Genomic DNA, 24111 nt, shown 5'->3' with positions numbered 1-24111 from the left:
TAGTTAACTAATTTATCTGTATGACATTAAAAACAATGATAGTTATAAACCTACAGTAAATAAATACTTTTACTGGTTTCAAATGAAATTATAAATGTTTTGTCACTTTAGAAAGTGATAGATTACCAGCTAACTTCTGATTTTACTGAAATATAAATTAGTATGTAAATATTTGATAAAGTCTGCACAGTTTAAATTCTATTTATTTAGTTTTTAATAAATCAGAATTTGAATATGTGTAGGTAACATAGGTAACAAGGAGCAATTAACTTTTTGCTGAAGTCTGAAAGCGCAGCATGAGCACCTCCTCAATTGCACGAAACACTTCCTCTAGACAGCAGTAGCAGGGCAAGTACCTGTTTGAGAACACAATGATCAGCGTTTTAATATGTAAGTATGCTGTATAGAGATAAAATTGAATTGCAACACTATGATTACTTCATAAAGACCTGCACTGTAAAATAGATTCATATAGTTGTTATGGTAAGAAGTTATTTCTACTTGATCTAACCTGAGTTTTGTTTCTGTAATCTAGTCTGGCTGATTCAGTCCCACATGAAGTGCATTGTTTACAGTGTATATATTATGATATTAATATTGTCTAATAGATTAGAGTAGATGTTAATGTTCAAATATAAGCATCGTTTGTCATCATATTTAGATTAAACTTATGTTGCTGTGTTTTTTGTTGTATTTTTTCATGTTTAGGTTTCACTGTTGTATCAGGGATTCTTACTGAAGGAGCATCAGTGAAAGTTCATCCAGGAGGAAACACAACACTTCCCTGTAGCATTAAAAATGATAAAGAGATTACCTGGATCATTACAAATGGAAACCAAACATTTATCAGAATTCTGAGACTAGAATATGGTTATGGTCCAGAACCTAAACCAGAGCCCTCCAATATTCACCCCAGTTACGCAGGTCGTATAAGAGCTCTCAGTTCATCCACAAACACTCACGCTCTGCTTCTGATGAACATCACTGACACTGATCTCATGCTCTACTGCTGCACTGACTATAAGATTGAGCAAACTCACTGCACAAAACTGGACTATAAAGGTAGGTTTTGTTTCAATTTTCTTCTATTAAGTACATTCCATTTAATTAATTGCAATTACATTTTTATTTTTGACCTAAAACAAGAGGAAAGAATGTGACCACTGACTTTATACTGCTTCCTGTGAATCAAAACGAATACTAAAGTAGAAATCTGTATTTTTCTGTGTTGTTGTGTAGAAGTGAGCACTGAAGATGTGGATGTCAGTCATGATCCAGTGATCATCAGTGTCGTCCCGTGGCTGCCTGTCATCTGCTTGCTTCTGCTGCTCTTACTGCTGTCAAGTGTCTATGTGTGTTGGAGAGGAACAGGACTGTGGAAAGGTAGATTTCACTTAAGCATTTCTACCACGGATTTGTTCAATAATATGTTTTGGTGTAATTGTTTTCTTATTTCAAGGTTATGGAAGAACTAATAACCTGAACCAGGTCTGGATTCATATTGTTCAGGTCAGAATCTCCCTTTAAATATAGTTTCTTTGTTGGTCATCTGTAATTACCGCATAAAACTCACATTCTGTTTTTTTCTTGCTTTCTAGGGTAAAATTGGACAAAGTGATTGGACACTGGCGGAAGTTTTGTATACACCAATACCTTAATTCATTATCACAAAATAATTTTATACACTAAACTTTATCTTTTGTCTTTAATACAATTTAAGCATCAGCAAGACATCTCATGCATTTTAAACAGAGACACTCTATTTATAGAAATTCTTCTAATAAAGTGACAATCAGAACTGAAATAGAGATTTAAGAAGCTTTTTTTAGATGCATTTTCTGGTGGGGATCTGAAGCAATGACTTTATTTTTTAGACATATATTCTGTTCAGTGGTCTTTAACCATGTCCTGTTTTTCACTGCTATCAGTAATCAAATATATTGCTTTAGCACAATGAGCCACTAATGTGTGAAATGTGCTGTGGTATCTGACCAGAGCTGGTCCAGAGAGACAATGATATTTTCAGAGAACAATGGATGGAAATATGGTCACACCACTCAGAATGTAGATGAGGTTTATATCTGCTTGGTAATCTTTGATACATTGCGATAAATTGATGTTTGTTTAAAAGGGCAGTAGTGTGGACTACATTACGTGAACATTTGACTAATGTCAATTTAAAAAACTGTCCGATTGCCAGTGATAAAGGTCTTGTTAATATCTGCAAGTAACGCTTGCTATCTGATACATCACAGTCCAGTGATCATTTTGACAAACTGTTACATGTATAAATATTTTAGATACACTTCAGTCTTCTGAATCTGGCCTTCTCTCTGTTCCTAGGTATTGCCCTGATTTGATCAAGGGTTGAGTTTAGAAGGGTTTGTGCAAGTTTTATGAAGGTTATGAAGGTTTTATACTTTTTAAGACTAATTAAAGATAGTTTCAGTAATAAATGGAAGTGAACACAATACCAGGGGATATAGTTAACTAAAACTGCAGAACGAGAGAGTGAAAGAGAGAGAGAGAGAGCAAAAAACAACAGCCTTTAGCAAAAAAGAAAATCACTTAAAGGTGCAGTGTGTAGATTTTAGCGGCATCTAGCGGTGAAGTTGCGAATTGCAACCAACGGCTCAGTCCCCCGCTCACCTCTCCCTTGAGAATATACGGTGGCCGACACACAGGTAATGATGTCGTTGGTAAAGACAGCAGAGAGCAACGATATTTCTTTACAAAGTTATGGGAGAGCGGGGTCGAAAGTAACGTGGGACGAAAGTAACAAAGTATTTTTCTTGTTTCATGTCACAGTAATGATCAATCTACAGGTTATTTAGTGCTTTAACACATCCTAAAGTTTGCATTTTCAGATTTCTTTAGTATAAAATTAAATCGAGTTTAAATGTCAGGAGTTCCTGTCTGTTACTTTCCTCCCGCTACAGTGACAAAAAGTATTTATTTTGTTCCAGTGCATGCTATATTGTACATTTCTGTGTCTTGCATTATTTATTAAAATGTTTATGTCATATTATACCAAAAGAATATGTCTGAGTGAGGTTCAGAAAGACAGACAGAGGTCTGGTTTTATCCAGATGTTTTTGAGAGGGCGTTTCTGGACATAGAGGAACATCTCTCTCTGGGCAGCTGCTACATCACATTTATATTTAGGTTTTAGCCATATCTTAGCCTTTACACTTCCTCCTATGAATTTGCAGTGTTTCCAGACGTTTTAATCACATTTTCAATTTATGCATAAAAACAACTGGATGGAAACATAAATAGGCCTACTGTTACATTATGTTTAGAGTTTTTTTTATTATGCTAATGTAATTAAATTTTTATATTGTACATTCTGTTGAAAAAAATGTTTTATAAAAATACATTGAAATTGACAATAAAAAAACACAGTCAGGTTTTGAGACATCAGATGAAACTTAAATTTAAAATGATAATATGAAAATATAATTTAATAAATTTTTTGCAAAGATAAAGGACAAAATATGTTTGAAGTTACATATTCACAAGGTCACAATCAGGTATACTTAAGAAAAATGAGAGTAACAGAAACAAATCTAGCTTATAATGTTGTGGTACTTTCGTCCAAACCGATGTGGTTGAAAGTAACAATGTGCAACGTATGTTCAAAGTGAAATTATACTGAAGTCTTTCTACATTTCTACAAAATACCACCTGGTATTGATAGACCACACTTTCTGAGTTACTGGCCACAGCAGAAATATATCTCTGTCTACAACATTATCTTTTAAAATGGTACTTTTGCCCCTGCTCTCCCCTAAATTAAGGAATTATATTTACTTTATTCAATAAATTGATGTTATTGCTAATGTTAATGTACTTTTTCATCATTGTGTCAGTGTTTTATTCGCAAGAACAACAAAGTTGCGAAACGCGTTCAGTAGAGCTGTTTGTCCGTTTTGGGCTTCTGTAGAAACATGGTGGCTACTTCCACGTAAGGGGACCAGCAGTGTATGCAGATATGCTCAATCTAAGGTAATAAAAACATAACGGTTTATTAAGTACGGTCTTTATACACTTCTGAAAACATAGTTATGTTATATTGCATTTCTGAAGGCTTGAATATGTCTGCTCACAAACACTAGAACATGGGCATATAGAAATGCACAATAAAAAAGAAAAAAAAAGGAAAAGAAAGAAAAAAGGGACTTGTCCCCCAGTACAAATATCTAAAGATTCATCAATCAAGATACATTCAAGCAAAATGACAGAAAAAGTCTTGTTTAAGTTCATGAATAAAACAAGAACAGATACCTGCCAGTGTGTTCAATAAAACTTAATATCTTTATTTTGCATTTCTGTTTCAATTTAAATATTTTTTTTTAAGGGTTAGGGTTATGATTTGTAGAAACAATGGCTAGGTACTAAGGTTAGGTCTTTAAGTGGTATACACTCACCTAAAGGATTATTAGGAACACCTGTTCAATTTCTCATTAATGCAATTATCTAATCAACCAATCACATGGCAGTTGCTTCAATGCATTTAGGGGTGTGGTCCTGGTCAAGACAATCTCCTGAACTCCAAACTGAATGTCAGAATGAGAGAGAAAGGTGATTTAAGCAATTTTGAGCGTGGCATGATTGTTGGTGCCAGATGGGTCGGTCTGAGTATTTCACAATCTGCTCAGTTACTGGGATTTTCACGCACAACCATTTCTAGGGTTTACAAAGAATGGTGTGAAAAGGGAAAAACATCCAGCATGCGGCAGTCCTGTGGGCGAAAATTCCTTGTTGATGCTACGGGTCAGAGGAGAATGGGCCGACTGATTCAAGCTGATAGAAGAGCAACTTTGACTGAAATAACCACTCGTTACAACCGAGGTATGCAGCAAAGCATTAGTGAAGCCACAACACGCACAGCCTTGAGACAGATGGGCTACAACAGCAGAAGACCCCACCGGCTACCACTCATCTCCACTACAAATAGGAAAAAGAGGCTACAAGTTGCACGAGCTCAACAAAATTGGACAGTTGAAGACTGGAAAAATGTTGCCTGGTCTGATGAGTCTCGATTTCTGTTTAAATATTCAGATGGAGTAAGAATTGGGCATAAACCGAATGAGAACATGGATCCATCATGCCTTGTTACCACTGTGCAGGCTGGTGGTGGTGGTGTAATGGTGTGAGGGATGTTTTCTTGCCACACTTTAGGCCCCTTAGTGCCAATTGGGCATCGTTTAAATGCCACGGCCTACCTGAACATTGTTTCTAACCATGTCCATCCCTTTATGACCAACATGTACCCATCCTCTGATGGCTACTTCCAGCAGGATAATGCACCATGTCACAAAGCTCGAATCATTTCAAATTGGTTTCTTGAACATGACAATGAGTTCACTGTACTAACAGTGCCCCCACAGTCACCAGATCTCAACCCAATAGAGCATTTTTTTTTTATGTCACTGAATTTCAAGAATTGACTTGACCCTTCAAAAATCTCATACAGCGATAAATCCAGAGCATGGTTTGCCAGGTAAAAATTAACTGCAAGATGTCATAGTTAACTAATTTATCTGTATGACATTAAAAACAATGATAGCTATAAACCTACAGTAAATAATTTTACTGGCTTCAAATGAATTTGTAAATAACATCAAATAATACATTACTGAGCATGTAGTAAAAAACATGCATCAAGTTACTTTGCAAGTGATACAGAAACAAAAATAATGTTTTGTCACTTTAGAAAGTGATAAATTACCAGCTAACTACTGATTTGACTGAAATATAAATTAGTATGTAAATATCTGATAAAGTCTGCACAGTTTAAATTCTATTGTTTTGTTTTATTTAGCTTTTGACAAAAATCAGAATTTGAATGTGTGTATGGTAACATAGGTAACAAGGAGCAATGAACTTTTTGCTGAAGTCTGAAAGCGCAGCATGAGCACCTCCTCAATTGCACGAAACACTTCCTCTAGACAGCAGTAGCAGGGCAAGTACCTGTTTGAGAACACAATGATCAGCGTTTTAATATGTAAGTATGCTGATAAAATTGAATTGCAACACTATGATTACTTCATAAAGACCTGCACTGTAAAATAGATTCATATAGTTGTTATGGTAAGAAGTTATTTTTACTTGATCTAACCTGAGTTTTGTTTCTGTAATCTAGTCTGGCTGATTCAGTCAAATGAAATGCAGTGCATGAAGTGCATTGTTTACAGTGTATATATTATGATATTAATATTGTCTAATAGATTAGAGTAGATGTTAATGTTCAAATATATGTATCGTTTGTCATCATATTTAGATTAAACGTTGCTATGTTTTTTGTTGTATTTTTTCATGTTTAGGTTTCACTGTTGTATCAGAGATTCTTACTGAAGGAGCATCAGTGAAAGTTCATCCAGGAGGAAACACAACACTTCCCTGTAGCATTAAAAATGATAAAGAGATTACCTGGATCATTACAAATGGAAACCAAACATTTGTCAGAATTCTGAGACTAGAATATGGTTATGGTCCAGATCCTAAACCAGAGCCCTCCAATATTCACCCCAGTTACGCAGGTCGTATAAGAGCTCTCAGTTCATCCACAAACACTCACGCTCTGCTTCTGATGAACATCACTGACACTGATCTCATGCTCTACTGCTGCACTGACTATAACATTGAGCAAACTCACTGCACAAAACTGGACTATGAAGGTAGGTTTTGTTTCAATTTTCTACTATTAAGTACATTCCATTTAATTAATTGCAATTACATTTTTATTTTTGACCTAAAACAAGAGGAAAGAATGTGACCACTGATTTATATTGCTTCCTGTGAATCAAAACGAATACTAAAGTAGAAATCTGTATTTTTCTGTGTTGTTGTGTAGAAGTGAGCACTGAAGATGTGGATGTCAGTCATGATCCAGTGATCATCAGTGTCGTCCCGTGGCTGCCTGTCATCTGCTTGCTTCTGCTGCTCTTACTGGTGTCAAGTGTCTATGTGTGTTGGAGAGGAACAGGACTGTGGAAAGGTAGATTTTACTTAAGCATTTCTACCACGGATTTGTTCAGTAATATGTTTTGGTGTAATTGTTTTCTTATTTCAAGGTTGTGGAAGAACTAATAACCTGAACCAGGACTGGATTCATATTGTTCAGGTCAGAATCTCTCATTAAATATAGTTTGTTTGTTGGTCATCTGTAATTACCGGATAAAACTATCACATTCTCTTTTTTTCTTGCTTTCTAGGGTAAAATTGGACAAAGTGATTGGACACTGGCTGAAGTTTTGTATACACCAATACCTTAATTCATTATCACAAAATAATTTTATAAACTAAACTTTAGCTTTTGTCTTTAATACAAATTAAGCATCAGCAAGACATCTCATGCATTTTAAACCGAGACACTCTATTTATAGAAATTCTTCTAATAAAGTGACAATCAGAACTGAAATAGAGATTTAAGAAGCTTTTTTGGATGCATTTTCTGGTGGGGATCTGAAGCAATGACTTTATTTGTTAGACATATATTCTGTTCAGTGGCCTTAATCACGTCCTGTTTTTCACTGCTATCAGTAATCAAATATATTGCTTTAGCACAATGAGCCACTAATGTGTGAAATGTGCTGTGGTATCTGACCAGAGCAGGTCCAGAGAGACCGTGATATTTTTTCAGAGAACAATGGATGGAAATATGGTCACACCACTCAGAATGTAGATGAGGTTTATATCTGCTGGGTAATCTTTGATACATTGCGATAAATTGATGTTTGTTTAAAAGGGCAGTAGTGTGGACTACATTACGTGAACATTTGACTAATGTCAATTGAAAAAATTGTCCGTTTTTTCCAGTGATAAAGGTCTTGTTAACACCTGCAAGTAACGCTTGCTATCTGATACACCACCACTGCCACTGGCAGGTATCTGTTCCTGTTTTATTCATGAACTTAAACAAGACTTTTTCTGTCATTTTGCTTGAATATATCTTGATTGATGAATCTTTAGATATTTGTACTGGGGGAAAAGTCACTTTTTTCTTTCTTTCTTTCTTTCTTTTCTTTCATTCTCGGGGCCCATGACTAAGAGGGGGCCCAGAGAAGCCCCCAATAAAATTGTGGTGCTAAAAAAAAATATTTGATAGTAAAAATTATTAACTTTAAATTATTCTATTTGCTGTTTCCTGGTGTCAAAAAAATGTATTTTTTTTAGGAAACACAAACGTCCGTGGCCCCTCTCCCCCTCTCGATTATCAAAAATGGTTCAGTCCGCGCAAATAGTATCCAGTAACCAAGGCAACACAAACAGCTTGACTACACTTATAGCGCCGGCAGATTCAACTTGACAGAGGATGTGAAAATGCCTCAAAAATCTGGAAGTCAAAAACGGAAAGAGAAAAAAAATAAGAGAAGTAAAAGAGGCAAAGGATCGACAGTATGTTACCCAATATTTCACAAGAAAAGGTGGGTTTGTAAGTAACTGTTAGGCCTAAATTGTTAGTGGACCGGCCGTGACAATGATCGTAGGATACGGCACTTGTATGTGCGTACGCACGCTTTGTACATGAGGCCCTAGGTCTCTACGATAGCATTTTTCGATAAGTTAGCACGTTTCGATAGAGCAGGGTGCAGTGGGTGCACGGCTTTGCCTCACATGTAGCCGGTGTCGGCATCTTTGTACGAGGCGGCGCCCACTTTCAGCACGCTGCTGCGGTCCACAGTGTTGCACCTGTCTTGCAAGCAATCTAACTTCATGAACTCTGATAAAAATCGTCTGCCAGCTACTGTACAAACTACTATCAGCTGTTTGTGAGGTTTCAGTGCATCTCTTGAATATGATGTGGAGTTGTATTACTACTTGAGAGGTCTACAATGTCTCAAGAAAGGCTTGCTATGCTTTCCACTGAGAGCGAGTTGGCTAGAGAGCTCGACTTCAAAGATTTGACTAATGATTTTGCAGCTGAAAAGGTCAGACGTTGGACATTTTTGTTTAGAAATGTTGAGCAAGTACAAGAGATTTGAAATGATGTGGAAAGAGTAACTCAGACTCATCTATGTTATACCTTGGCCATTCTTTGGTATAGTATATTATGCAAGTTCTGCTTAAATTATTATACATTTTATTTGGCCATTTTGTTTTATGGTGGTGTTTTCTTGCTGATATTTTTTTTCTACCACAGATTGTAATTCTTGTTTTTTGTATTGAATTATTTAGAAGTTTCAGTATCAGTGTTGAAGCAAATAAATATAAATACATTTCATTGTATTACGAGTGCTCAGTGTTTCCTTTACATTTCAACTGTCATGTTAAAAATATTAGGTTAGATTAGATTAACTTTATTGTCATTGCCAGTGTACAGTACAAATATGTACAGTACATTCATACAAATTTAAATATTTGTGAATACACTATATGACACATTTACAACTATGCACAGTATATAGATTATACAGTACTGAAGTAGTGCAGTAGTGTAGTATTACAGAGGACAAATTACGGGTGTGAACATGGGATGGAGTTCAATTGTCTGATTGACTTAAATATATGAGAATGATAGTCAAAATATCATAAAAGCGCATGATTTTATGTAATTTAATATGAAAAAACTCTCAGCTGTGTTGGGGGCCCTGTCAAGATTCTTTTCATGGGGCCCAAAATCCTTAGCAGCGCCCCTGCCTGCCAGTGTGTTCAGAAATATCTTATTTCAAAGGGAAATTTTGTTTTAATACCCCAATGACAGATATTTATTCTTGATTTTAGTGTAAATTTGAATGCATCAATAAAACTTAATATCTTTTTTTTTTTTTTTTTTTTTTTTAAGGGTTAGGGTTATGACTTGTAGAAACAAGGGCTAGGTAAGGTTTGGTCTTTAAGTGGTACATGTGAGTATTGTTGTAAAAGCACCACTAGAATGGTATAGAACACAATACTAAATATGTGAACACTTTATAAGCATTTTATAATTATAAGCACTCAATAAATTTTTCTGCCCACAAATTACCATAAAAAATTGTATAATTGTAAATCATACGGAGAACCTGTAACGTGCGATTAGCATCTGATATGACCGCTGTACTAATTTTTTTTTTTTACAGAGAAACGTGCTATTTATTTTTTGAACGTCTTGGTTGTGTACTGTTACTTTATTCATGTTTATATCTGTTTATGGCTTTGTCTGTTTATGAATCCCATAACATGCGTCAATTGTTTAGTTGCTAGGCAAATAAACCATGAAATAAACAAGGGTTGCTACTTTATTTGGTTGATAAACTGCAGTACCTGCTTTGTGCATTAGACGCTGTTCTCCACTAGATGGCGCACATGTAACACAATGTAGTTAGTAGGGAGAAGAATATTGTACCCACTATTGATTTTTCCATTCAGTTACAGGTTGGCTAAATCTTTGAAACCTCAACAACAACAAAAAAGTCTTAAAAAAACATTATAGTATATTTATAGTATTCCATACAAGAGAGAAAGACATAGATTCAGATTGACAAGAGGGTGAGAAATTATGACAGAATGAGCTATATTTTTAATGATTCATCTTAACTATGATTAAATACAGTCCAAACTGTTGCAAAGAAATGCCTCGATATTTGTGTAAAAAAAATACATAACAGAAAAAAAAATATGTTAAATAAAAATCAACCTCTGGGATATAAAAAGTGCCTGAATTTGAAGAGACATCTAACTGTTTTGCTTTCAATATTTAATGTGGATTATGGTGATTATTTTAGTAATTAAACTGAGAAGTCAAACATACAGTAAATGTGGAAATTACACACAAGAAAAATGACTTTATCATTGTCAGCATTCAAGTTCATACTGTACTATGTACTAATGCAAAGTAACATTTGATTATGGATGAAATATACATAATCAGTAGTGTTACCTGCAAACAGCCACAAAGAAAAAAATTAAAGATGCTAAAGAGAAAAGCTGTCTTCATGTCTGAGGAAGAACTTCTTGCACACATTCAGAAAAATCAACCACAAACAAAACCAGTAAATGCTGATCACAGTTTATTTGGAGTTTCAGATCGCAGATGTACATTTGAAAAATAAAATTCCAGGTTTGTTCTCATACAAATCAGTATAAAATTCACTTGAGTCAGTCTTCTTGACACGGGAGTGCATTAGTAAGTCCATTATCAGTGCGTTAAATAGGCCTACATGAAATATATTTCAGTGTGAAATATAATGTATGCTAATATTTAATTTAAACCACATTTGTTCTGAAACAGGTTCATTGTAATTTAGTTTCTGAATAAATTAAGAACCATCACTGTCAAATTGGCCTGTGTATATTTGACAACATAATATTTAAAATATTTAGTTTAATCATGCAAAATGACAAACATTTTCTAAATACAACCACGTCTTACTTTTGGGCGCTGAGGATTGGGCGCTGCCAGATGCTTGTGAAGATCCTCCCACATTAGTTTGGTCTCTAAAGAATGACAAACAAAAAAATTGAACACAGGTAAACTATTGCAAATACATCAGTGTGAACACTTTATCACCATACTTATTGGGTTCAACTTACAAAAACTGCAAACCTTTATATACAAACAGTATAAAGCGCTTAACCTGTTATAGTCCAGATCACAGATGCAATAACAACAACTGCTAAACTTCTCGTGAGTATCCTTCGTGTCACTTTTGTCACAGTCGATCTTCAACTCTCACTTCTTGTGTCAGAGAGAATATATTCAAGACTCTTACCAAATAGTCAATATAGCGGTTTTAAAAATGCATGGGCTGCATCCTGTCCATTGCGACCGCATTTATTTTTATAGATGATCTCATCGTTGTTTCATCATCTGGCTTTCCATGTAGATAAGATTGGGAGGGATTTTATTAGTGATAGTACAGTAGGTTAAGTAAATGTCAAGTGCTAAATTAATATATGTAAATGTTGATGGAGGAATCTCTGCTTGATAGGGGGATATTATTGCATGATATTTAATTTCTAACCTTGCTGTCAGTCATTTCTAGTTCACCCAAAAAATTACCACATGATTTACTCAACCTCACAACCTAGGTGTATATGACATTCTTCCAGTAAATCATGGGATCATTTTCATTTTTGTGTGAACTATCCCTTTAACTGATATAGATTCAGTGATTTATTTTTAATATGCCAATAGGACCATTCAGCATATTAATATGGTGTGTTTTTTTATTTAGTAATTCAAATATATTGTAGGCCTATTTTGTTAGTTTTATAGTTTTCAAATGAATAAACAAAAGCAAAGAAGAGTTTTTTACTGACAGATTGGAACACATCCGCTCAGTGCTGATCCTAGACTTTTGGGAGCCCTACGCAAAACTGTTAGAAAGAATGGTATGAAAATGTCTAGGGATGATGAGTTCAGAGTAATTAGGACTATCACTATCCTATGCTCAAAATGCATGCAGTTTTTTTTTTACCAAAAAGGAAAAAAGTGACATAATGTACATTTAATATTAGTTAATCATGCCTCTATTATTGCATTTCGTCTTAGGAGCCCTTTCTGAGCAATGACAGAAAATAAACTTCACATTAAACTGAATTCCGGGTGCATTTTCTAAAATTTTTGTAAGGCCATTTTTTTCTTATCTTATTAAATGCATGTGTCATCTTTTATGTCAAATTCTTAATTAAGATTTATAAACTTTTCAGTTTTTTAAATGTGTAAAAATAAATTCAAGTAGAATAATAAAAACAATAAGGTAGAATAAATTGCAAATTAAAATGAAATCATTATCAACAAAATACATACTTGCGCTACAAAATTAAAATAAATCTGCAGGTAGATAGTGACAAGTTGCCTTTGCCACAGAATCAATCCTTCAGTGAATCTGTTCAAACGGCTGATTGATGAAGCAATTAATAGAACAATTAATGATTCAGGAATGAAGCGACTGTCTTAAAGGAAGAGTTCTCTGTTAATTTACTCACCCTCAGACCATCCAAAACTTAGATGACTTTTTTTTTTCTTGAGTAGAACAGGAAAGAAGAATTTTAGCTGAAACCGTGGGCCTTGGTGATTTATAAAATGCAAGTCAGCAACTGCCTGTTTCTGAGAATGACAAAAACCATATCCAGGAACACAAAATTAATACCTGTGGCTCCTTATGAGATAGTGAAGTCTTATGAAGTGGAACAAGTGGTCTGTGCATGAAACTGAACATTATTTACAACATTATTACCATGTAATCTTTAGCCTATGACCATCTTCTTATTATTCTCCTGAAGAAGGAAGGCACCTACATCTTGGATGGCCTGAGAGTGAGTAGGGAAGAGTGGGTCATTTTTGTCATTGAAACAAAAGTTTTATCATAGTTTTTGTGACAATGACATAAATTATAAACCAAGTATGAAAAATTATTTTTATCCATGTGATTAAATTTTGAACACAAATTTAATTTGTACAAAGGGGTTGGTAAAATGGCCCCATTTTGACAAAGCAATTTGTTTTATACATTTACAGCAATATTAGTGTACAGGCAGTGTTATCTTAAAATGAAAAAGAACATAATCAATACTTATGAATTACTAAATTATAATAGTCTATTTGAAAAATATTGTTAGCTGATAACCTGAGGTTATTTTTAAATATAAAGTCCAAACATTTTTATTCAACCACCTAGTTAGAATAAAAAGGATTTAACAATACGGTTAATTTCTGAACATGTTTTGATTGTTTGAATATTAAGATTTACAAGATCTACAAGCCATACTTTTACAAATAACTGGATCAGCATTTCAGAAATAGTTTGCAATGAATATTTGAATGTTTAACTATTAAAACAAAAGTCTACATTTATATTGCTTAACTCACATGTTTGACGTATCATATTTTTTCCTGTCCATTGCTATGATCATCACTATGTCGATTACTGCAATTTTGAGAGGGATTCCGGCATTTATGCGTGAATCACTTCTGAAACTTTGGTAGCATATATGTTGGCATCGGTCCTCTTAACAGCAGGAAAATCTTAATATTCATTCAAATTTGTTTTTGAATGTCTTTTTTGGGGGGTATATTATTCCTTTGTTAATTTTTATTTCTGTTTATCAATTTCTAGCCAACTACTCTCGGGTTGACATAATTTTGTTGATAAAATGCATTACAAGCTACGCTGTGCATTCGGTGCTATTCTCCACTAGATGGAGACCTACTATAGATGAAATGCAACATAGTTAGAAGGCAGAGGATTATACATAATATTAATTATTTTCATTCAGTTACCAGTGAATTAAATCTTTGAAGCCTCAAAAAGAACAACGTTATAATGTAACATTATGTTATAATTATAAAAGATATACACAAGAGATAGTCATATGGATTGGAAATGACAGAATTTCTTTTTGTGTGAACTAATTCTTTAATGATTCAGCGTAAATACTGTACAGTCCAAACTGTTACAGAGAAAAGGTTGGATGTGTGAGGGAAAGTAAGCAGCCCGAAGGGTTATTTTTCAAAAATTGCATTTTATTTTGAAAGCAGACAAAACAAACAGCTTTTATTAATATTCTTTTATAATTGTATTAAAACTTTTAATATATATTTTCTTTTTATAGATGGATGAATTGATATAAAAGATAAAAGAAAGATCTGCAGCAGCTTCTCGGCTTTCATTGGCTCAGTCCATTATCTCCTCCAGATCTGGGGGAAAGAAGATCATGGTATGATTTTTTTCATCAGTGCATAAGCATCAAATTAAGATGTTATATTAATGCTAGTGTTGTACCTTTCAGACGGTCTTTAATCCAGCGCGCTTTTGGATCAGAGCAGTACTTTTCCTTCTCTGTGTAAAATCTGCAGGATAGATTAAAGAAAATGAACACAATATCATGCATATTATTAATGTCTGTGAAATAACACAGTCGAGAGAGCTTACATTATCGCATCCACACATGGACTCAGAGCATTCTGATGCTTGTATCCAATCAGGGTAGTTGTAGCAGGTATTCTTGCTCTCGACACCTCCTTACAACAGCTCACTCCAACACGAGTGGGACGACGATCTGAAAGAGAGACCGAGATTGAAATCTTATATTGTCTGCATACTGTATATGTGTGAAAACGAGATGATTGTGATTGTGATAAGGGCTTCATCAAAGAAAACAAAACTGTGGCACCTATATATATATATATATATATATATATATATATATATATATATATATATATATATACAGTAAAAAGGATTAAAAGGATCATCCACATAAAAAAACTGAAATTCTGTCATCAATTACTCTTTCTTCTGCTGAACACAAATTAAGATATTTAAAAAAATGTTGGTAACCAAACAGTTTTGGCTCTCATTGAATTGTACTATATTTTTGGTCCATACAATGGAAGTCAATGGGAACCGAAGCTGTTTCGTGACATTCTTTAATTCTTCGAAATTTCTTCTTTTGTCTTCCACAGATGAAATAAAGTCATACAAGTTAGTAATGACATGAGGATGAGTAAACGGTACCCAAATTTACATTGTAGATTAAGCCTTTAAACATCAATACTAGCCTAAAAAATGTTGGTTTGAATTAAATGAAAGTGTAAATTGGAAAAAAAAGTTAATTAAAAATCAAAGGAATCCATTATAATAATAACAAAAGGCATTATAAAAATAAAAATCCAGTAATAACAAATCCTAAAACTTACAGTTGACTTGCTGCGCGGTAACACACACAATAACCATCATCATCAGAGCTAATTTCCAGCAAAGCTGCATGATGTTGTAAAATATTTCGATGACCAGACGAGGAAGATGTTGCAGTCTAGATTTGAAGATGCTACCTAGACTCAGGTCTTTATATATGTTAATTATGAAGACAGGATATTCACTTCCTTTACATCTCTAACCAGTAAGAGTAGCCTGCAGACCCCATGTGACAAAAGTAAAATTCATGATCACAGCAGTATGAGATCCTAATGACGGATCATGATCCTAAAATTTCTCATCATCAGCAGTACATGAAGAGACAGTGACATTGACGTTGGTATTGAAATATTGAGTGCTGCATGTTAAGTTACTTACAGTTGCCTAGTGCACCAGTGAAACATCCCATGAGTGCGATCAGAACAGCAACGCTGATTAATCTAGAAGTCCATGCCATAGCTCTTGGTGTCCAAATCAAATCAAAGGTACTTTCGGTGATGGTCAGTTAGCCAGTGTTGATTATGTAGGTGAGTTATCATGCGGAGGTCTTTTAAGTGATGTATAGTAGCACTCAGAAGGAAATAATGCGTCACAAACTTACCACCACCCTTCTGAAATCATTGCCTCAAGTGATCATCGAAGCATTCACACCTCTCACCCACAATTTTACCCATCAACATAATTTATGAGAAATGATATCCCCCCTCAGAAAGAAAATGCTAAACAGGCAACAATTCATGAAATGAGTTAAGTGGTTAAATGAGTTTAAGGGTTAATAACTTTAACTGAAAACGTACGTCTTCATTTGAAGTGTTGAGTTACTGATTTGGATGTAATTTCATGTTCTTTATCTTAGAAAAACAAAATAAACCTTATATATTTAAATCATTTGAACTGGGTGTTTAACTATGAGCACATTTGTTTTTTGTGGATTGTTGTTGGATTTCAACCACATTTTCATTTCAGCGTTTCACACGTGTTGTGTTTTTACTCTCATTCTGTGTAAGAAGTTATGGTGGTAAAAATTAAACCAGTTTTGGAATGAATTGGCCATATATTAACATATAGTTAATATATAGCAGGAACTGTATGTATCCTAAATACACACAATTGTTTGTTTCTCATATTTGTTTTTCATATTTGAAGATTAAAAGTCAGAGTCAAGGATATTACAATAAAATATACATTTAAAAAAAAATCTGTAAAAAATGTGAAAACATACTGGTAAAATTAAATTTTATTGTCATTTTCTTTAACCCTAAAAGGCGACACTGCAATGCGTAATTCAACATCTTCGGGAAAACACCTGTTACAAATCAATACAGAAATATTTTTTTCATTTTAACAGTACATTAAACCCTATTTTACAGACTTTGAATGTATAAATAAAAGACATTTAAAAAAAGGATCATTTATAAATGAGGACATAAGTAAAAGTTTCCCCTCACCTTCATATAAGATAAATAATAATAATAATAATAAAAAAACCAATCTGTTCAATAAAAATTAACCCACGGGGCATAAAAGTGCCTGAAGCTGAAGGAACATTTAACTTTTGTGTTTAATGTCTTATATGGTTATGGATATTTTGGTATTAAGCTGATAAGTCAATTATACATTATTATATGGAAAAAAAATACTTTTTCGTCAGAACTCAAATTTAAACTGTACCAACTTACTTATGCTACAGTACATAACATTTGTTTATGGATGAAGTATACATGATGACTAGTACACATTACAATTAATAGTGCATAGCCAGAAACTAGTCATGAAGAAAAGATTAAAGATGCTAAAGAGAAAAGATGTCTTCATGTCTGAGGAAGGACTTCTTGCACACATTCAGAACCACATAATGGGCACAACTGTGTACTCATAACATCAACCACAAAACAGAAACAGTAGATGCTGATCACAGTTTATTTGTAGTTTCAGACTGCAGCTGTTCATGTGCATCTTCAGACCTGTTCTTATACAAAGCAGTCTAAAATGACTTGTGTCACCCTTCTTGTTTCATGAGTAAATGACACAAGTTCATAACCATTGAATGAAATCTATTTCAATGTGTGTTATTCTAAAACAGTTTTACTGTAATTCAGTTTCCGAATAAATTAAGAACTGTCTCTGTCAAATTGCCCTACATGTATTTTACATCATATATTATTTTAAATATTAAATGTTATATATTAAAAAAAGTAAAAATAGAACAGCATATAAATGTGTTCTCATTATGAGTGTTTTTTTTTTTTTTGATGTTCATGATTGGTGAACTGTCATTTGCTTGTGTAGATCCTCCCACTCCAGTTTGGTCACTAATAGATGATGCTGGTGGTGTGGAAGTCAGGACGGGTGTTTGTTTCTTTGAGTTCTGCTAAAAAAACAAAAAACAAAACAACAATCTTGAATACAAGAATACTATACTTAAAGGGATACTCTACCCCAAAATTAAAATTTTCTCATTAATCACTTACCCCCATGTCGTTCCAAACCCATAAAAGCTTTGTTTGTCTTCTGAACACAATTTAAGATATTTTGAATGAAAACTGCAAGGCTTGTCACTGTCCAGTAGACTGCTAAGTAAGTTACACTGTCAAACTTGTTACTTGGCAGTCTATTGGACAGTCACAAGCCTTGCAGTTTTCATTCAAAATATCTTAAATTGTGTTCAGAAGACAAACAAAGCTTTTATGGGTTTGGAACGACATGGGGATGAGTGATTAATGACAAAATGTTCATTTTGGGGTGGAGTATTCCTTTAATGCTTCACAATATGTTTTATATGTTTTATGCTGGTACTAATACTGTGATGTCACACCATACCTTTTAGATTCAGCTAACTGCTCAACTTTCTTCTTCACCCATCGTTGTCTAGGATCACAGCAGAACTCTCCCAGTTCAGTCTTAAATCTGTCAAAAAGAACTGAAACTTTGAAAACGCATAAATATAACATCAAAAGCGGTTGATCTCTAATCATGTCAAGTTTTCTTTAGAAAGGGGCTATGCTTCTTACATGATGGCCTTCACACATGGAACACTTTCATTTTGCCTCCTGAAACTGCTGATGGGTTCGGTGACCTTTGCTGTGGAGACTCGAGTACAGCATGATTTCACTTTATCTTGCGCTAAGATAGAAGAACCAACTAAGCCTCAATATTCTGCATCTTCCATCAGATAGAATAATGTATGAACAGTTAAAACACTTTACCTGTTATAATCTAGATCACATATGCAATAACAACAACTGCTAAACTTCTCGTGAGGATCCTTCGTGTCACTTTTGTCACAGTCGATCTTCAACTCTCACTTCTTGTGTCAGAGAGAATATATTCAAGACACTTACTAATTCGACTTAAATAGTCAATATAACTTAAATTGAATTGGCTACATCCTGTCCATTAAGGCCATTTATTTTTGTGAATGAATTCACAATTTTCATCATGTAAACGTCATGTGCTAAATTATTATGTGTAAATGTAGATGGGGAAATCTCTGTTTGAAAACCTTCTTGCATGATATTTAATTCTAACGTCATTTAATTGATATAAATTCAGTGCGTGCTGACAAAAAGTGTTTTATTTTTAATATGCCAATAGGACAAGTCAGTCTATCAATAGTTTTTTTTTGTGTTTTTTTGTTTTGTTTTTTATTCAGTAATTCAGAAATATCTCGTAAAGTTGAGTTGTCAAATGAAGCAACATAGGAAGGAAGAGCTAACTTGGTACTGTTAAGAGGTTTGTTGGGGAGTTTTATTTGCTGGTGTGATTGCATGGGTCAAGTTTTTCAGTTTCAGAATATTGTCACACTCATATGCTCCACACTGTCAGATTCTTCTGAACTGCAACACACTTTTTTCAGTTTCTCATTATGACGGCATCATTTACGAACAGATTAGAATACATTGACAACTGCAAGTCTATTATATTTTGAAAATGGATATATAAAAACTAAATTCATATATTAAAATATATAATAAAATGGGTGAAATGTAGACAGAACAAAAAGTAGTTCACCCAAAAAAGATGGTCATTATTTACACACACACACACACACACACACACACGCACACACACACGCACGCACGCACACACACACACACACACACACACACAAAAGATAAAAAGAAAAGTCTCAGTATCTTTTTTCATCGTCCCTTGCATTCCACATATTAGCACACCAGGGTGTCTACGAACATGACATTGTCCAGTCATGACTTCCTGTTTCATAGGAGTATGAATATGAGTAAATACCAAGTCAAATTTCAATTATCATCCACCACAACAGAATATAGTTCTGATGTGTGGAACAAGATTGTTGAGCTTCACTAAATAGAAAGTGGCTGTAAGAAAATAGTTAAAGCATTGAAAATACCCATTTGTTGATGTGTGTTTGTATCATCGTAATGCATGATAAGAAGGAGAGTTTGAGTGGCCAAAGACCTTCTAAGGATCACATCTGGAGAACTGCAGATATAAGTTGAGTCTTGGAGTCAAAACGCCTCAACCTATCAATCAATAAAAATCCTCTCATCAGCATCACCACATGTTGTTAAGGAGGGTTTAGAGAGAAAATAATCCTCTGCCCTCATCCAAAAACAAACTCTGGAACTTCAGATGAAGTTTTTGGCACACACAAGATAGGGTTAGGGAAAACACAAGGTAAAAAAAAAGTACCCCATGCCTACAGTTAAATAATATTACTGAATTATTAATGGTTTGTGCATTTCTCTGCCGTTGGTCCTGGACATCTTGTTCAGGTGTATCATGGATTCTATCAACCAACAGATAAAAAAAATCTAAACCTGACTGACTCTTATAATAAACATAGGTTGGATCCTCCATCAGGACAATGAACCAAAAACTAACATCGAAATCAACACAAACATGGGTTAGGCTCTCTCCAACCTCATTAGGCATTATACGAGAAGACTCAAAGCTGTTATCTTAGAAAAAGAAGGTTAAAAATAGTATTCAGTTAAAATTTTCAATAACTGTGTCCACCATGAGGTGGAGAAACACATTTATTTCATAATAAGATCACCCTACTTCAACTGAAAGGTTCGATTTTTCTTGAATGGAAGATGAAAAGAATAAATATTTATTTTCACAGCCTTTGTTTATATTAAATGTTTTATTAAATAAATAATTTCTAACATGGTCCTGAAGGCTGACAAGTCTGACATCAGTAGTCACAGCTTTATTTTAAACATTTCGTAAATGTAAGTTCTCAGACATGTCTGACAGTCATTAATCTGGAGGAAGGTGATGCACAGTTCCCATCATTAGAGTGTTGCAGAGAAACGGAACGGATGACACTTGCTGTTTCATCAGACAGCAGGGTGTGAGTCTCTGTTCATCTCATCTCTACTGCGACCTCTGGGTTAAATCTGTGCCAGAATACTTGTGAAACGCACGCTACCTTTTGTAAGAGGTAGCTAACCTCTCCTCATTGCTGTATGCCTCAGGCCTTTAATCAAAGGTCAAGACCGTCTCAGTAGACAATCAGAATTAAACTAACTTAAATTCTGTTAACTGGTATTAAAAAAAAATCAAATTCCACAATACTTTTTATAGTTGAAAACTGATATTTAGTAAAGTGTTTATTAAAGTTTCTCATTGTTTATATACATACTGGATCCGATAAACTTTTTTAAGCACTGTTAGAAAGGTAACTGATGTTTGTCATTAGAAAAAAAGAGAAATAATATTACATGAGTGATAATAGGAAAATAAATATATGCTCTGTTAAATTAGAAACAAAATAAATATATTAAACAAAAACATACACGTCTGCAAATGTGTAATACATTCAGTTCTAAAAAGACATTAAATATTTATAAATTAAGCCTTATAAATAAAACATCAATATTTGAAAAATAAATAATAAGACAAAGGGATAACCATACTTTCGACTGCGTAAGAGCTAAGTGTGAAAGCAGATTGTTTCCTTTGTGCAATGTTTTCAGCATATTAGCGTAGAAGAGACATAGAGCAGGATTGTGTAACAGGGATGGAAAAGGATTCTTGCTGGCACGGCTGGTGAAGACCAAGTTCTGGGTGAAGTTCACATATGTTAAGTCCCCAAGTGTGTATCTTAAGACTTAGTCTTATTCTCACATATTACACCATTCTGTTGAATTAGAACAGAAGAACAACAGGTTAGGAAGTGGCCCTTTTCTTGATATATATGCCAGTATACACAATGTGTTGGTATAAACCCTGCAGAGGTCGTCAGGTTTTATTCAGTTTAGTTGTTCTGTATTATTCACTCCACAGATTTTTTTCAAATTCTAACCTTTCGTAGACGTTTTCTCCTTCTATTGAGCCATGGAGCATTTGGATCAATGCAGTGTAACCCTTCACCTTTATCAATGAACCTGTATAGATGAAAAGAGAAAATGCATATTAGACTCCATATATAGACAAATTAAAATGCTCTTTAACAAAGAGAGTTCAAAGAAAGGTGATTTCTTTAAATGTTGCTCAACTGACTTACACTACTGCTGCAGGACATTTGTGTGTTGCAGGAAGAATGTAACAACTCGTTATTTTGTTCAATGGTTCTGTATTCTTAAGCATCTCCATTTTGCAGCAGGTTGGATTTTTAGGGTCATGAGAGATCACTGAAAGCAGACAGAAAAAAACATCCTTAAATAAAAGTTTTTCCCATTTTAGGTTGATTTCAGAAGCTCTCAATTCTTAATGGCCTTCAGTTATAATAAAAACACTCTTCAAATGTCCTTGAAAATGAAAAGTGTAAGACGGGAAAAAAGTGTATTTCCATTAAAAAATCTCTAAGAATCCTTAACATGATAAATTTACTTGAAGCAAAGTTGTATAGACTTGTTTCGAGTAGATTTTTTTCTTAACTTTTTGCTCAGGCATAATCCTTATTTCACAAGGTTAAAAAATATGTATTTTTTTATTTGATAAATTTTCTGTAAGTTTTGAGTGCAAATGTCAGTTGGTGTGCAGTAGTCGAAGGATACTCACCTCCTGATGTAAAAGCACACAGAAATATAACCAAAGAAAACAAACAGATCATTTGATGAGATGCCGAGGACAGATGCATGTTTGCTGAGGGATCCTGTGTGCTGTTAGTCTCCACAAACCGTTTGCTGCTTTTGGGTGGCTTTTTGCTTTTTATGTCCACAGAAAAAGGGAACTATTGTCTTTGTTCATGCTTCATATGAAAAATGTGAATGGAATATCTTGTGCCATGATTAATCATTCTGCAGCATTACGTTGTCATTGCGCTATTGAGGCTACTTCTTGAAGATGAATGTTTTACAGTTATCCAAGTTGTTGCTTCACAGAGAGATTAGCTAAATTATCTTATTGTTTGATATGACAAGTCAAGAATGACAGGAACTATTTGAGCGTATCTTCATGTTTAGGGTTTCTCTGAAATCTGTCATTGGACAATCTGGACATATGAAAGGATTGTCACTGGACATTCTAGAAATCACTGGACACGCTGTGAAAGGAGTGTAAAATACAGGACTGAATAATGGAACATGTGAAACTCTGTCACTGTTCTTTAATTTTGCAAAAATTATTTAATCATTGAGAATGAAGTAACCGTGCCACAAAAGATCAGTGCTGTCGACAAGTTTATTACACTAAATATATGATTAAACACAAATAACACATTTAAATTAAATAATTCATGCAGCTAGGATATAAGAAAGTGAAACCAGTAACAATTTAACTGCTAAGCAGCTTGTGCGAAAAACCACAGCATGTTTCCTTCGTGCAAAATGTTCAAATGGAAAAATGTGGTGCATGCAAAAATGTGGTGGGTAATATACTAAATCTTTCTTTTAGCCAACCAGAATATTAATCAATAATACATTTGGTTTTATGTCTTTGACTTTGTTTACTCAGAACTAGTAGTCTGTGATAGAAAGAGATATATCTGTGCTGAATTACCATTAAAAAAAAAAGTTCAGCGGAAGATGCAAATTTGCTGAAAATGTATTCACCCTCAGACAATTCAAGATGTAGATGAGTTTGTTTCTTCATCAGAACAGATTTTAAGAAATTTGGCATTACATCACTTGCTCGCCAATGGATCCTCTGCCGTGAATGGGTGCCGTCAGAATGAGAGTCCAAACAGCTGATGAAAACATCACAATAATCCACAGTTAATCCACACTCCAGTCCATCAAGGCAAGTAAAAAACTGTGTGTTTGTAAGAAACAAATCAATCATTAAGCTGTTTATACTCTCATTCTGATGGCACCCATTCACTGCACAGGATCCATTAGTCAGCCAGAGATTTTAAAGAATGGCTATAATTAAGTAATTAAAAATGTAAATCATAAAATAAAATGCAATAAATGTAGAATATTGAAGGTATTGGTGTAGTAAACACTGTTGTTCATAATAATGATTGTAATACAAAAATATTGCAAATAATTGAAAATTCATTTCAAATTGTGTAATGGACTTATGACTCTAAACCTTACAGTTACTGTGACAACTA

The 24111-nt window shown here is 34.1% G+C and overlaps 2 protein-coding genes and 1 long non-coding RNA gene across 5 annotated transcripts; 1 reads left to right on the top strand and 2 right to left on the bottom strand.

The window, feature by feature from the left end:
- The first annotated feature begins 301 nt into the window (after positions 1-301).
- LOC127946519 (uncharacterized) lies at positions 302-9231 on the top strand. Of its 2 annotated transcripts, none has more exons than XM_052543141.1 (5): positions 302-390; positions 6330-6683; positions 6860-7003; positions 7080-7129; positions 7221-9231. In XM_052543141.1, exons 1-5 carry the CDS (start codon positions 372-374, stop codon positions 7278-7280), a joined length of 627 nt encoding a protein of 208 aa, XP_052399101.1. In that variant the 5' UTR covers positions 302-371; the 3' UTR covers positions 7281-9231. The 2 variants fall into 2 exon arrangements, with proteins under 2 accessions (XP_052399101.1, XP_052399100.1); XM_052543140.1 differs by lacking the exon at positions 302-390 and adding an exon at positions 5870-6010.
- A 5200-nt stretch (positions 9232-14431) lies between these two features.
- On the bottom strand, positions 14432-16187 carry LOC127946421 (eotaxin). Of its 2 annotated transcripts, none has more exons than XM_052542975.1 (4): positions 16005-16187; positions 14862-14988; positions 14712-14779; positions 14432-14626 (listed from the first exon to the last, which is right to left on the bottom strand). In XM_052542975.1, the coding sequence occupies exons 1-4, from the start codon at positions 16081-16083 to the stop codon at positions 14604-14606; spliced, it is 297 nt and encodes a 98-aa protein (XP_052398935.1). In that variant the 5' UTR covers positions 16084-16187; the 3' UTR covers positions 14432-14603. The 2 variants fall into 2 exon arrangements, with proteins under 2 accessions (XP_052398935.1, XP_052398936.1); XM_052542976.1 differs by lacking the exon at positions 16005-16187 and adding an exon at positions 15629-15793.
- Positions 16188-20819: 4632 nt separating this feature from the next.
- Positions 20820-23825, bottom strand: LOC127946028 (uncharacterized). Its single transcript, XR_008150995.1, has 4 exons — positions 22617-23825; positions 22120-22246; positions 21919-22000; positions 20820-21753 (listed from the first exon to the last, which is right to left on the bottom strand). It is a non-coding gene; the product is annotated as an uncharacterized LOC127946028 (long non-coding RNA).
- Between the last annotated feature and the right edge of the window lie 286 nt (positions 23826-24111).

Source organism: Carassius gibelio, chromosome A24 (genome assembly GCF_023724105.1).
Source record: "Carassius gibelio isolate Cgi1373 ecotype wild population from Czech Republic chromosome A24, carGib1.2-hapl.c, whole genome shotgun sequence".
Taxonomy (NCBI): Eukaryota; Metazoa; Chordata; class Actinopteri; order Cypriniformes; family Cyprinidae; genus Carassius; species Carassius gibelio.
This window is presented reverse-complemented; position numbering and strand designations above follow the sequence as displayed.

Coding starts and splice junctions, on each gene's coding strand:
- LOC127946519 (XM_052543141.1), top strand. Junction 7,004..7,079: donor AGGAACAGGACTGTGGAAAG/GTAGATTTTACT, acceptor TCTTATTTCAAG/GTTGTGGAAGAACTAATAAC. Junction 7,130..7,220: donor ACTGGATTCATATTGTTCAG/GTCAGAATCTCT, acceptor CTTGCTTTCTAG/GGTAAAATTGGACAAAGTGA.
- LOC127946421 (XM_052542975.1), bottom strand. CDS start 16,083: ATGGCATGGACTTCTAGATTAATCAGCGTTGCTGTTCTGATCGCACTC. Junction 14,780..14,861: donor CCATGTGTGGATGCGATAAT/GTAAGCTCTCTC, acceptor TCTATCCTGCAG/ATTTTACACAGAGAAGGAAA. Junction 14,627..14,711: donor GATTAAAGACCGTCTGAAAG/GTACAACACTAG, acceptor TCTTTCCCCCAG/ATCTGGAGGAGATAATGGAC.